At 46.1% G+C, this 14745-nt stretch overlaps 2 protein-coding genes across 2 annotated transcripts in view; both read right to left on the bottom strand.

The window, feature by feature from the left end:
- The window catches only part of pip5k1bb (phosphatidylinositol-4-phosphate 5-kinase, type I, beta b), a 35528-nt gene extending 32050 nt beyond the window's left edge, over positions 1-3478 (bottom strand). Inside the window, exon 1 of the mRNA XM_080004345.1 lies at positions 3390-3478. The gene's annotated coding sequence lies outside the window, so the exon portion shown is untranslated. The remainder of the gene's footprint in view (positions 1-3389) is intronic.
- A 1831-nt stretch (positions 3479-5309) lies between these two features.
- On the bottom strand, positions 5310-11696 carry unc45b (unc-45 myosin chaperone B). Its single transcript, XM_080004573.1, has 20 exons — positions 11554-11696; positions 10874-11035; positions 10746-10782; positions 10483-10658; positions 9756-9845; positions 9480-9647; positions 9180-9345; positions 8906-9076; positions 8620-8791; positions 8210-8510; positions 8001-8095; positions 7642-7783; positions 7354-7494; positions 7128-7255; positions 6812-6878; positions 6534-6647; positions 6301-6416; positions 6071-6188; positions 5809-5964; positions 5310-5717 (listed from the first exon to the last, which is right to left on the bottom strand). The coding sequence occupies exons 2-20, from the start codon at positions 11033-11035 to the stop codon at positions 5445-5447; spliced, it is 2793 nt and encodes a 930-aa protein (XP_079860699.1). The 5' UTR covers positions 11554-11696; the 3' UTR covers positions 5310-5444.
- Positions 11697-14745: the final 3049 nt, after the last annotated feature.

Here is a 14745-nt window from a genome sequence, read left to right as displayed (position 1 = left end):
ACGACGATTACACACTATGTTGTCTTTAAAATACACATAATGAAACGGAATCGGAAACATCCTGGGTATTAGTAGCCGCCTCCCTTTCCAGCAGGAGAGAACCGCGGCACATTGATTGTAATAAAACTGCTTTAAATCACACTTTGGGAGGGGATTATCTGGGCGATTGACACTCTAAGCGTTCTTGCGGTCTAACGCTGGAAACGCTGATCATTTTTTAATAAAAGCCTCCGACGGCGGGCGGCATTTGTCAAACAATATCCTTATCTGATCCTGCCGAGACCAAATCAAAATCAAACCAAAACCATGCAGCGTTCCCCGAGTGGATGTTATCGTCAAACAGAACTGACAACAACGTCAGATCGGGTGAATCTGACGAATAATAAATATTTCACTGTGCATTTTCTTTCTCTGCCGCAGAGCTGGTATTTCCCAAGCTCCGTCCGAGACCTCCTGAACGGCATGCGACGATTCAAACCATACAGACTGGAGGGGGACACGGAGACCGGCGTGGTGTTCTGACTGCTGCTCAGTTGTGAGCGCCACGCGGTATGTGCTGACAGGAGAGCTGCCCGTCCAATGAATGAGCACAATGAAACAGATAAAAGAGGCAGACGAGACCTGCCTCCGCTGCTGTTCTGGGCCATAGGCACAACACACCAGAACGGAGCTCTCACCGGCTGTATCCAGTCAGTTCAGTGGAGTGCGAGGCTCATGGTGGTCATCCCGAGGAACTGAGAGCCGGGACCAAGAGACCTAGCTCCAAAATACATTCAATTAAACCTTTCCGGAGAGGATTTTTCAAACGGTGCCGTGGTGTCAAACGGACAAATGAAGAAAATAAATGAACAAACCGTTGATCGAATGGGGGCTTGAGTAATTTAGATTGGTAAGGGCGGGCGGGCACGGTTCAGCTCCGATTCGCCTAAATACCTCGTCGTGAGGAAGGAACCGCTGACATAAAGATCTTCAAACACAGCCTGTCGAGAAAGCGGCCCTAATCACTCGGCGCATTCCGCCGAAATGTCCTCCGCGTCCGCTCGCCCGACTGCGACTTGTCAGAACAGGGGAAATACAACACGCGCTATCGTCAATACTGCATGAGCCCGAAACAGGAGACCGGGTAAATATGCAGTCCGGCGAGAAGCTGGTTAACCTTTTGAGGACGAAAAAAGGAGAAATCTAGCCCAAAAAAAGAAAAAGGAAAAAGAAAGAAAGAAAGAAAGAATGTTTTGAAGATCCACGTTACAAGCGGAACGTGGTAAATGAGCGGCGGAGTGCTGGCCCGCCTTATGCAACCCCGTCTCAAATGAGATTCATAGGCCTGTTATTCCATTACTCTCTGCATGGATTCCGTGGTACGGCAGAAGCTCTTTGACCTCAGAATCCAAGATTGGGCTAAAAGCTCTTTCGGTGCCCACGGTTTACTGCACAAAAACCCCATCCGCAGTGAGTCAAAATACACAATATTCACAGAGATAAGTGATACCCTGAGGGTGTATTAAAAGGGTGGTGCGCCCGGAATAAACGACGTTCGAACAACTGATGCCTCAAACAGCATCAGAATACTGAGTAATCGAATTATGCCGAGGTTCAACAGCTGTGGTTCAAATACCAACATAATAAAAGCCACGCACACAAGCTGAAAACACAGGCAGCGAGTTGAAAAACGGGTCCCACGGAATTATTAGTATTTTTGTTCCAAAAGTGTTTCTGTCGTGCTTTTATTGCTACTCGGATGGAAAATCAGGACAAAAAGTAAAGATGGACACTGCTTGCTCTGGCAAACCCCAGGGCGGCTCAGGTGTTTTTGCCAGAGAGAGGGCGTGAGATGACTGCTATTCCTTTCAAGCAGAAACAAACCGTGGCTGGATGACTGGATCACCACCAGCAGTCAAATAAGGGGATTCATAGGGAAACATTGGCCCTGTTTACGTCCAAGAAAGAACATCGTTGCCAATTACAAGCTTTCCCCAATCGTGTCCGTTTTCAGTCATCATTATGACAAGCAAGAGAATATCGCAAACCACTATTATATCCACATTATGTATATTGAGCTTCTTCATGAGAAAGCCACGGGAAGATACACTTTTCTTGCTGCATTTTAGTCAATTCTGCCACAGAACAGTCATTTCCCAAGAGAAGGTTCTCTAGAATGGGGAAACCATGATATTCTGTCATCGGTCAGAAAAAAAAAACAAAAACAAAAAAAACCACATTATGACAAGGCCCTGCTGGCATGGGAAACAAGCGTTTCTCCACAGCTCCAACTCAATTGCGTTTGCCTGACACGCACGCACGCACGCACACACACACACGCACACACACACACACACGCACACACACACGCACACACGCACACACGCACACACACACACACGCACGCACGCACGCACGATAGATCAGAGGGCTGGGCAGAGGGAGACACTGCCAGCTGACTGCTAACAGGAGGAATTTAGCACCCCCGTGTAACGAACTGTGATAATGTGACCATTGAGGCTGATGCCAGTAAATACAAGGATCACTCGCTCTGGCAAAAAAAATAAAATTATATATGTATATACACAGTGTATATATATATAGATATATACAGTGTATATATATACACAGTGTGTATATATATATATACAGTGTATATATATATATAGATATATACAGTGTATATATATACACAGTGTGTATATATATATATACAGTGTATATATATATATATATATACATATATACAGTGTGTGTATATATATATATAGCCAGGAGGCAAGATTCTGTTATTTCAGAAAGAGAGACAACCACGACAGCCAAAAGGTATACAAACAATGTGAATAGACTGACAGGGCTGGTTCTTTTTTTTTTTTCCTTTAAGTAAAGAACAAAAACTGGTAAAATGACAAATATTTCGATCTACATCAAAACATCTGGCTTACATGACAATATCTATGAATCTTTGCTGTAATTGTGATAATTATACACTTATTATTGCTGTGATTGTGATCACAAGAAAAAACAACAACATGTACTTATATAGGCGGCATAGAAGGCAGTCCCGTATAGGTTAATGCTTCAATTGAATACGATGGATAACAACCGTAAGATAAATAAAATAACCACCGATGATTGAAGATATACCAAATACCAAAGTTTGGGTGCTGCATAGGGTGATGGCTCCCGCATGTTTACGTCGATGAAACGCAGGCAATCCGAGGTGCCGTCATGTGCGCACGTAGTGCGCGTATTCGACTACAGCCAACTTGAAGCGGAGTTGTGCACCTCCGCCGGCTCCACCCTGACGTGGGCCGGGACAGGTAAGCCGAACAAAAACCAGCGGCGTACGTCGCCCACGACGGAAAACAAACAGCGCTCGTTTCCCTTCCAAATCAGCTTCCTCTTACCAGCCTGTCGCCTTCTTCGGGCTCGTCGGGCAGAGCACGCTCTTCGGTCTTTGCGGCAGCGCTTTCCCGGGAAGGAGGGAGGAAAAAAAAAAAACGACCACCCCCACACACACACACACACACACACACACACACACACACATACACACGCGCACACACACACACACACACGCGCGCGCGCGCGCGGGTACTTCCAGTGGGTCTGCGCCGCGCAGCGAGGGCGGCGCGGTACTTCACCGGGGGAGGAACGAGCCGGTCTGGTCTGCCCGCGGACCCGGCGGGAGAGGAACCCCGCGGCGCGTCCACCGGCACGCCGGCCCCGCCCCCCAGGGGCCGAGATCCCGCCGCCAGGCGCCATCTAGAGGCGGCAAGGCGGCGCTTTTTTTTAAAGGGTCACGCCGTACCGCTACCCCAGGTAGTGCGGTGCGCTCCCCGCCCAGGTGTATCCATCCATCAACGGTGTCAAAAAAAAAGAGTCCCAATCGTAGCTGTGTTTAAAAAACGACTGAGATCCGCTCCGATGGTTAGCGCCGGGATTCTTTATTTCCTAATCTTCTCCGCGTTTTTTCACGGGGGCTAAAGGTGTGCGCACGGCCGTGGTTGAGGTCTTGTTCGAACCGGGTCGTTTCAGACGTCCCGTCGTTCGAGTCTGATCAATATCGGTCTACGTTTGTAGCAGGAATGTGGGAAACACCCTCGCAAATGATCCGTGAGCTGAAGAATCTTGGCGTACAGTGATTAGTTTGTGAAGCGGCGCCCTTTGGGACGTCACGAACGGACGTTACATAAGTCCCTTTTCCGGCTCTGGGTGCTCATTCGCATTCGGAGGGCTGCGCCGCGTAGTGGTTGCAAGCAGGAGACGACAGACCAGGGAGAAGATGCGGCATTCAGTGTAAAGATGGAAAACCGTGCCGCGTTTCAGAAAAGCCGGAAAACTGTAATACGCACAAACGCGACTAAAAGACAGAAGGTGTGTCGCCTTAATTGGTGACCTGGAAGATGATTTTGTAAAGTAAATAAAAAATCCAACACTTGATAAAGTTCTAATCTTGGCTGTTGAACAGTGAGTTGAACTGTACATTCAAGTCACTGTCCGGCTCCCAGCAGAAATTCAAAGAAGTGGAACATTAGGGGAAATACCATCATCGTGTGGTGTAGGTATGCTCTACAAGTGTAAAAATAATTGCCATATTTCCATGTACAGGTAAGAAGATATACATTTTTTTGTAATATTTGGGGATTTTTGATTGTTTTGATTTATATATTTCATATTGATATTTAAAAAAAATCCTATTTTCTTTTAATATTGTGACTTTATTTTCATCTTGCATGAATAAAAGGTTTAGATTGTGTGCTTTCTGAAGTACATTCTAAAGTGCAGTTTGTGTGTCTGTGCATGTGCGTGTGTGTGTGTGTGTGTGTGTGTGTGTGTGACAGAGAGAGAGGGGGAGAGAAGAATAGAGACCATGAGATTTGGATTTGGATTAGGTTTGGATTTATTTAATTCAGTTCATCACCCATACATTTGGCGATGACAGTTGTGAAAGCCTGATATAAATAAAAAAATATTTGATAGAAAAAATTCACACATCATATCAGAGTAATAGAGCTAAAAATAAAAATAAAGCTTGTATTGAGTCCATGTTTCTTATCTCTCACATAACAGATACGACTGACCAGATGCCCTGGAATCTTTCTTCGAGGGCCCTTTCCCAGGATGTTTGAATTTTATGAATTTGTTCCTTGTCTGACTTAGGGTCTGGAGTGTCAACGAATATTTACGTAGCCATGGAGACTGTAAATGAGATTACAAACAGTATAAATAAATTTGCCTTGACTAACTAACTCATCGACGTCTGTCTTGCACGCCTGTGTGAATAGTTATTCAACTTCAGTCACAAACTTTGACACAATGACATGTCGATTTTTGGAGCCAGCTGCTCAAATATTGGATTTATTCATTTAAAAAAAGGCTTCTCATAAAAGTCTCTATGAAACAGAGAAAAAAGTACAGTGTCCATGGCTGCTGTCTTGTCTCCGCCTACTGCCAATCGTTTAAGATTCGGTACTGAAGCGCTTGATGAGGCCCAGATCCATAGCCTTAATCAGGCACGTGCGAGCCACGTCAATGACCTGCTGCCTCTTGGGATTATCCTCGGCCTTGCCGATCACGGTGAGGATCTCCAACATCTCGCACTCGATCAGCTTCTTGGCGAGCTCGCTGTCGTCCGAGTCGAGCATGTTGTAGACGATCACCAAGCCTCGATGCTGGATGTTGGGGTTGTCGTGCAGACACAACCTCTGCAGGATCTCGAGCCACTGGGTGCTCTGTTTGGGAGAACCGAGAGGGTGGGGTCAGCCTGACGGTTTGGTAGATACGGATCGGGATGAGCGCCGAGACATCGTCGGCCATACGTACCACCAGCGTCATCTTGGTGCAAAGCGTCTTCTGGGCGGCGGTGAGCATGGCCAGGGCTCCCGCCGCAGCAATCTGCAGAGTGTCGTCTTCCTCTCCGCAAAGCAGCACCAGCAGCTTCAGCTTGTCGTTGCCATCCTGCATGTAGCGTTCCTGGACCTTAAAACGCACAATTGTTTGTGCCGTGAAAACACTACTGATACTTTGTCTTTGCCGACGTTGTTTCTTGTCGCAGTCTTGTTTATTTCCTATTCCTGCCCCTCACCTCTTTACACGTCACCAGGTTGCACATGCATTCGGTCGCAGCCTGTCTGATCTGGTCGTGCTGTTCAAACATGTAGTTTTCAATCTCCGGCAGGGCCTTTTCCTTCACGATTTTAATCCTGTGTACAGAAAACAGATAAAATATAAATGTATCATTGTAGCATGACTCAGAAGTAGAGCTACGTAGCGTAGTAAATGAGTTGTATATGGCAGGAATCCAAAATAACCTACCTAAGTTTATCACTGAAACCAGCCAGGTTCGTGAGGCCCTTGAGAGCTTCAAAGTTCTCCATTCCATCTCTCTCTGTGTTCAGCAGGGTGACTAAGGGACGCACCACCTCATACACCTGCCGTTAGCGCGCGACAGAGGAACACGATGTTGGGATTGGGAAAGACATCGAAAAACACGTCCTGTCCATCAAATCGTGTTGTAACTACATATGAACATTTTGTGTAGTTCTTACCCTCTCACCGGGGAAGGCAATCTCAGGGTTTGAGATAGAGGCAATCTTGGCAAGGGCGTGGCAGGCCTTCACCTTTCCATCCTTTGTTCCTTCCAGAGCCAAAGGAATAAGTGCCTGATGAAAAAAATAAATACATAAATAAATAAAAAGTTAAACACTCTTAATTTGCTCTGTGCTTTGTCTCTGCAGTAAAGTTTTCTAAACCAAACACTGATACAAATTGCATGAGGACTATCTACATCTATCTACCATCTACTTTTTCCAAATCTGCGACTCACCTTCCCTCCACCTTGGGCTACGATAATACCACGGTCCTTTGCATCAAGGGATAATGCCAAGAACACTCTGGGGATAGAGACAGAGGACACCGCTGCATTGACTACAGTCGATGTTTTACCAGACTCAGCGCTTACGGTTGAGGATAGCGACGAGGTGGGAAGGGAACCCACGGAATCAATCCAAATAGGGTTGGACTTGATTGTTATTGCAATGCCATTTGATTCGTTATAGGGTTAGGGTTCTAAATGCTGTCAATTATTAGTCATATGAACGTACTTACAAAGACATCAGATCAAATACAATATGTCTACTCACCTGGCCAGCATTTCTTTGGTCTGATCAGTCAGAATGGAATTGTCTGCTTTGACCATGACAGTGAGAGCTGAGGTGATTCCTGCTTTCAGCATCCTTTTGACTCTTTTGTCGATAAAGTCCTTCTTGTCCTGAGCGCAGATAATATAAACCAAGCTTTGACACCTCGATGCACTTTATTCTATATTGTGGCCATTTGGCTGGGAGCTTCCTCGCCCTGTTCTCTTACCTTGGGGTGCGGCTCGGGGACATGCTGTTTGGAGAACTTGGCCAGTTGAACCAGCTCAGGGATGATGTCCTTTTTGTCGTAGCTGTTGGTGCAGTTGACAAGCGTGCAGGCTACAGCATACAGGATAGTCTTATCCTGGGACTATTGACACAAAAAAAACAAAAACGTCGGAAATTATTTCTACCATCGCCATCGACGTGGTGAAAACACACCACGTGACGTATGAGCAACACCACGACACATCGTTGGTAGGTGGTGTCATTTTGTGTCCGTCTGTTGTTTTTGTACCTTTGCCAGTTCAAACATGGCTTTCATCGCAGGCTCGTCCTCGACAAAGTCATCCTTCACGTCAGCGTCATTAGTCAGGTAGGCCAGACCCTCGATGGCCCACTTCCTCGTCCTGGTGTCGATCTGAGGATTGCAGAGCCACCTAGTGTGGGGAAAGAATGGAGTGAATGAGTGGAATGGAATAAAATGATTACTCTTTGTATCAGAAAATGTGTATGTTTTACTTTCTGAGCCTGTTTAAACTTTTCAAGGTCTGTTAGTTCTGCTTATGGCTGCATTCATTCATCCTGAATGTGACTATTCAATTGCATTTTAGCACAAGCACTGCATCACCGGGAAGTCGGTGGAGAGGGACTCACTTTCTGCACTGCTTGGCCAGTTTCTCCGTCGATCCTTCTGCAAATTGCCTCATACTGTAGTCATCACCGCCCGCTGAACCCAGTTTACAAAGACCCTGAGGATCACAGACACAGACACATGTTAAGAATCCAGAAAGGGTCGCGGGTTGTTTAACCAACCAATCGTTCCTTTATTTTGCCTGCAAACCGGTCAGTGGAGCTTCACTCACCACCAGCGAGCGAATCTTGATCTTCTCGTTCTTGGTTTTCTTGTACATCTCTTTGAGAAGCGACACGCCGTTGGTGATGATGAAGGAGGCGCGGCTCATCTTGGAGGCGGCGTGGATCAGCGCCTCCACGGCCACCAGCTGGTCCACCTCCCGCTCGGAACCGCACAGCGCCACCATCATCTCCATGACTCCCTGGCGCCCCACCATGGCGTTGCCCACTTCGAAAGGACCCTGAAGCAGCCCTGAGATGGTGTTGATGGCGTGGATGTTCTTGTCCATGTCCTTCGGGTCAAACTTGGATCTATGTGAAAGGACAAAAAAAAAAAATGGAAGTTTATTGACCACAGGCTTCAAGCTGAAGTACCTGAAAACGAAAACAGGAAAACAATGTCCGTCTCTGACGAACTCACTTGATGTATTCATCACAAATGTCCCTGAAGTTGTCTCTCTCGGGGTCGCACTTGAAGTCGTCGTAAAGCTTGCTCAGCAGCACACTGGCAATCAGCTGTGTGTTGTCAGTCATGGGCAGCTGGTCGGGTAAATCTGGAACCTGGCCACACACTTTCAGGATCTTCCTCAGGCCTGGGGAGCAAACGTATGCTCCCACGTCTTAAAATCTGATAAATGTGACGGCTGTTTCCTCGGCGGGTGAATGGAAACGCATGATGTCAAACGCTAAAACTTCTCCCGACTCACCGTGGTCGACTGTGAACAGTGTTTTTGTGTGATCTTGCTCTTTCTTGTCTTTGCGGGGCACATTTTTAGTCAGGAGGTTGAGGGCCTGGTCTCTGCCGTGACCGGAAACCTTCTTGCTGGAAACCATTTCCAGCAGGGACAGCAGAATGGCTTTCAGGTCCTTCGATGTATCTGCAGAGGCAGGGTGTGTTGATCAGTGAGCAGTGTGGGGCTGTTCGCTGTTTCCATTCAATAGGGATATTTCCATTTGATATAAATGACTCTTGAATCTTACCCAAAATCAAGGCCTCTTCCTTCCCATAAATCCTCTTATCGCTGCCGGTGAGGGAATCATTGATGCACTGGAAGAGGTTGCAAGTCGCCAGTGCAATCTCCTCATTGTCAACAGCCATGATGCTGCACATCTTATCGATGCAGACCGTGTGAATGATGGCCATGGCCTGCTCGGGGAAAGTTCATATACATCAATGTCGACGATTGTATGTTTAGTTGTTCGTCAAATTCTTCAAAAACAACCCACTTTATCTTTCCCATTTTTCGCTACTTCAGTAAGAACAGAACCCGCGCCGCTCACCCGGGCTTTGTGCCCTGTGCACATTCCAGACAGTGTGCGGACGCCAGCCAGGATCATTTCAGGTTTGCCCGTCTCCATCATATTCATGAGAAAAGGCACTCCGTTGTTCTGGAAGATTCTTTCTGCGCCCGCATCTTCTCTGGCCAACACGATGAGGTTGTTGGCAGCCTTTGAAGAAATCAAATTTGAATTCAGTGTTTGTTCGTTTTTTTACAATCAAGGACACAACACAGTCGCTGAAGTAAAGATTCAGAAGAGTTTTGAGGCGGCGTTCACCTTTTCCCTCTTATCTTTCTCCACTTCATCATCCATGAGAATGTCGAACATGTTTTGGACCCTCGAGTCGGTGGAGAACGTTGTTTTCAGCTGCGGAGAAAAGGAGTCAAACCTTTATTATGTGACGGCAGATCGCTAGGCTATAACAAGGAAAAATAACATCACGCAAACAGGAAAATAAAACCAGTGGTGTTGATTGCTGACGTTTATTACCCAGACATATTCTCTGTGTGTGCCATCTGTAACTTTATTTTACCCCAATATTTAATTTATATAAAATGAATTTGAATTCAATTAGAAATTGAAATCTTTGTAAAGAAGCTAAAATAATAGAATGTCAATTATTATATGTATTACTAAGTAGAATATATTCAAATTGGAACAGATACCCTACACTGTTGCACATAATACATCTCTTTTGCCTACATAACTGCACAGAAACACTGTACTCAAATAGCACTGTGGTATTTAAATACTTCTTTTGCACTTCTGGTTAGACGTCAACTGCATTTCATTGGTTCTGTACCTGTACTCTGCTAGTGACAATAAAGTTGAATCTAATCTAATCGAATTGAATATGTTGCACATATTGATAAACAGAAGATGTAACCATTCTCATAGTCTCACCACATCATGTTTTTGTTTGTATGTTGACTTGTATCGACTCAAAAGACTCATTTCTTCTTTTATTTGTACCACGCAGCATTCCTTTGAATGGATCACAGACCTTGGCCTGGATCTCTGCCCCCAGCCTCCGCAGAGTCTCCAGGAAAGTCTTGTTCTTCGGTTCGATCGTTGCGCATCTCTGAACATCCTTGAAGGCCATGTCCAGTTTGCCGAGCTTCTCCAGAGCTTGGCAGCGGCGGTACAAAGCTTTGATATCAGCTGCATCGACATCTATAGCTGTGGCAAAAAGACGGGTGTACATTAGTTTTATTTGCTTGACGCTTTGCTTCATGTTTTTCTTTGTATTCTGCTTCTTTCATCTACCCTTGGATGCGTCGGCCGCTGCGCTGGCGTAATTTTCCTGAAAGATACACAAATTACATTTATATGCATTGCTTGCTGATTGATGTGCACACACAACTATTGGGTTCTGCATTCGCCAAAATGTTTACCTTTTTTAAGTAGCACGCAGCTCTGTTCCTGTGAATGACAGCCAGCACCTTCTTGTCCTTGCACAGCTTGATGGCGCTGGTGTAGCACTCGATGGCCTGATCGATTTCGCCCGCCTGGAAATGCTTGTTTCCCTCATCTTTCAGCTGGATAAGGTCACCCATCTGAGGGAAAATGAGATTTGTGACGAAAGGTTGAAATCACAGCCTCACAGATAAGACCGTTTTTGCCGCTCTTACAGGTTCCGATGGACAAGACACACATGTTGAAGCACATTTGAACCATTTCAGGAGATGTAATTGGAAAACACTACGATGAACCATGAACCATCTCACAGAACAGAGTCCAGAGACGCAGGTTAGAAAACCTATGCTCTTACCATCTTCTCTCGTCGGTCTCCTGCCGAGTCTCCTATAGCAAATGTTCATGCACATGTTATCTCTGACTCTAAATGGCCTCCTCCTCAGGCCTTATTTGGGCATCATCTCGTACCCCAGCAGGGGCCTTGCAACAGATACCACTTTTCTAATGGACAGCAACAGTTTCCGACAGCCCATCTGATATGCAGTCCCTTCAATCTACCTCCCCTACCCGTGTTCATCTAAAATCCTTAATATCACGTGTATACCTGCACGTTTCCTGAAACAAACTCCAAAAGCACTGAACGGAAACCATACAACACCTCTAGAGCTGTGTCGCCTCTCTTGCTTCAATGTCTTCTCTTCTCTCCTGGTCCTCTCGTTTTTCTCCTCTTTGTAAAGTCTCGTCCGTCCGTTCCCCCCGTTGTCCAGTCAAACTTTTTTTTTTTCCTTGTCTCTCCTTTAACTCTCGTCACCTCAAATTATATTTATACTGGATGTCAATGAGTTAGGACAGAACCAGGAGGGCCCAGCTCTGATAAGGGATAGGGGTCTCCTCCCAAAAAATAACAAACAACAAAGTTCGACTTCAGAATAAAAGGCTGCAAACAACAAACGATCATTTTTTTTTTTTTATGTATCACATGTCCTTCAAAAGAAAATATAAGCAAAGGTTTGAACAAAAGAAAAAAACAGGAAACCTTGTCATTTCGGAGCGGTACACAGTGCTACCCCTAAGCACTTGGTCTGTTCCTGATAATGTCTATTTAGGGCATAGGTATGACAGCTGAGAACCCCCCAGCAAAGTCTATGAAGCCAAAGACGCGGGGGCAGGGTGTCTGTGTGTGTGTGCGTGCGTGCGTGCGTGCGTGCATGCGTGTTGGGGAGGGGGGGTGCAGCTGTTACACAGAATGACCTGGAAGCTTCTAGAAAGAGAAGGATCTTGAATCTGAATTGTGTGTGACTTGTGTGTTTACGTGTTTGTGTGAGTGTGGTGCATCAGAGAACACAACAAAAAAAATAATTGCATGGAATGTGATGTAAGATTTGAATAAAGAGAATAACACCCACTAAGTTGCAATCAGTTGCTAGAATGGTATACGAGTGGTCAGGATCCTTTAGAATGAATTTACTTCTTCCCTTTAAAACATAGTCATGACGCACAAATCACTTTGACTGGTCTCTCTTGTGCCAAGGGGTCAGACAGACTGACAGACAGATAGACAGATAGACAGATAGATTGATATATAGATAGATTTGGCATTCACCTCATCAGCATCCCATGTAGTCACAGTTGGTCAGCCATAATCCAGGTTGACGGCTTTCCCGAACCCACTCTTTTTTCACTTTTTACATTAATTGCACCATTGTTTCCAAACCATATCCAATGGCCTCGAGATGCTTGTGTGTGTGTGTGTGTGAGACGTGATACATACCACTCTGCGATGGGATGTTAAACAAATGCATTGAAGTCATTGCTCTATTGTCCAACCTTGTACAGGTTTATAAATAAGGTAAATGACTCCTCAGCAGTATTTCGGCATGCAAATAATCTATGATCAGGACTCGAGATAAGATTGCGGTCGTTTTGTACCGTTTTGGTTCCGTTACATACTAGTACATGCCCGTTCGACATTGAAGACATTTTAATGGCACCGTTGAACAAAGCGTCAACGATTCAGTGCCGTGCTCCTCAATGGAAGATGAAACTGCCGGTTCGAGTCGTACACCGGGTAAAGACGGTCTTTGTGACCCAGTCGCAGAGCCCTGAAGCCCCGCCCCCTGCTGGCTCGCCGCTCGCTGTTTATTGAAAGTTTATTAATATTATATGTGTCGCGTGTCTAAATTACACTAAATTTGACGCTGAACTGTGAGAGAAAAATGCTTACGATCATTTATTTTGAATGAGGACAAAGGCCTCTACCCCCAGAAGGGGAGTTTTTTAAAACACTGCCTCTGTTTTGCCAGGAACCCCCCCAACTTCATGTAAAGAGAAATGTTCTTTCTCTCTACAATGCCAATTCTAACATGGAAGAACCAGATCACATTTCGTCCTGTTTACCTTGTAAGGAGATGAAGAATAACCACAGGGGAGCCTGGAGGTGCATTGTAAGGGATTGTAATCCATGTCTGCCAGGTCATTTACAAGTTCCTGTGAATTGACTGTTTGAGGTTGGCATCCGGGGAGACAGTTGAGGGACACAGACTTGTAAATGACTTCCGACCCAAGCCACACCGGGTCAGACTGATCAGAACAACTGCTTTGGAGCAGTACTGAATCTTTCTCTTTATTCTGCAGGATAAATAATCTTGAATATTCTCAGTTCTTGTTTTCTTGTAGCGGGCAGATTAACCTCACCGATCACTGCAGAAGAATGTCTTCCACAGAACGTAGCTGCAGGCTGGTCAGAGTGTCCACGCTGACCCCTGTCCACCACCGAGAGCACCTACAATGGACATGTGAGCGTCAGAACTGGACCATGGAGCCATGGAAGAAGGTTGTCTGATGAATCACGTTCTCTGTTACATCATGTGGATGGACGGGTGCGGGTGCGTCATTTACCTGGGGAAGCGACGGTACCAGTATGCACTATGGGAAGAGGGCAAGGCGGCAGAGGCAGTGTGATGCTCTGGGCAATGGTCTGCCGGGAAACCTTGGGTCCCGGCATTCATCTGGAGGTTGCTTTTACACGTACCACCAACCTAAACATTGTTGCAGACCAAGTACATGGCTTCATGGCAACGGTATTCCCTGATGGCAGTGGCCCCTTTTAAGCAGGATAATGCGCCCTGCCACACTGCATTAATTGTTCAGGGATGGTTTTAGGAAACTGACAAAGAATTCAAGGTGTTGACTTGGCCTCCAAACTCCCCGGACCTCAATCCGATCAAGCATCTTTGGGACGTGCTGGACTTAAAGGATCCGCTGCTAACGTCTTGGTGCCAGATACCACAGGACACCTTCAGGTGTCTTGTGGAGTCCATGCCGCCACGGGTCAGAGCTGTGCGACACGAGGGGGGGACCGACACAATAAAATTGAAAAGGAAGAACACAGCGACACTTGGTGGTCTACGTGAGTTATAGCAACCTCTTGATCTGGAAATCCACACGCTTGAATAAAAGATTCAAATCGATCTTCCCAATGGTGAGCGCATGTTAAGTTGTTTGGCGCTCAAAACATAATCAATTGAAGCATATGACTGCTTCCACAGAGTAGGATAGGCATGTGGCGGTTTTGCCTACCACGTGCCGCCCAAGTCGCCTGTTCGGGAACCTGCGGCACAGAGACACAGAAGTTTATTGTGGAGAAGGGGGCTTGATGGAGCAAGCTGGAGGCTCCTCTCTCCTGAGTGTGTGTGGGGACGGGGGGGTTTAACCTGTTGCTCGTTGGACCAACCAATGAGCAACAGGTATGCAGCCAACTCTCATCCTGGTAGGACACATTCTGCCATATTTGCTCAACACATCTCCTACACAGAGACAGCCGTCTATTAGATCCGACTGTCTCCGAGCT

Source organism: Zeus faber (assembly GCF_960531495.2).
Source record: "Zeus faber genome assembly, chromosome: 7".
NCBI lineage: Eukaryota > Metazoa > Chordata > Actinopteri > Zeiformes > Zeidae > Zeus > Zeus faber.
Note: the sequence above shows the minus strand (reverse complement) of the source record. Positions and strands in the feature narration are given on the sequence as shown.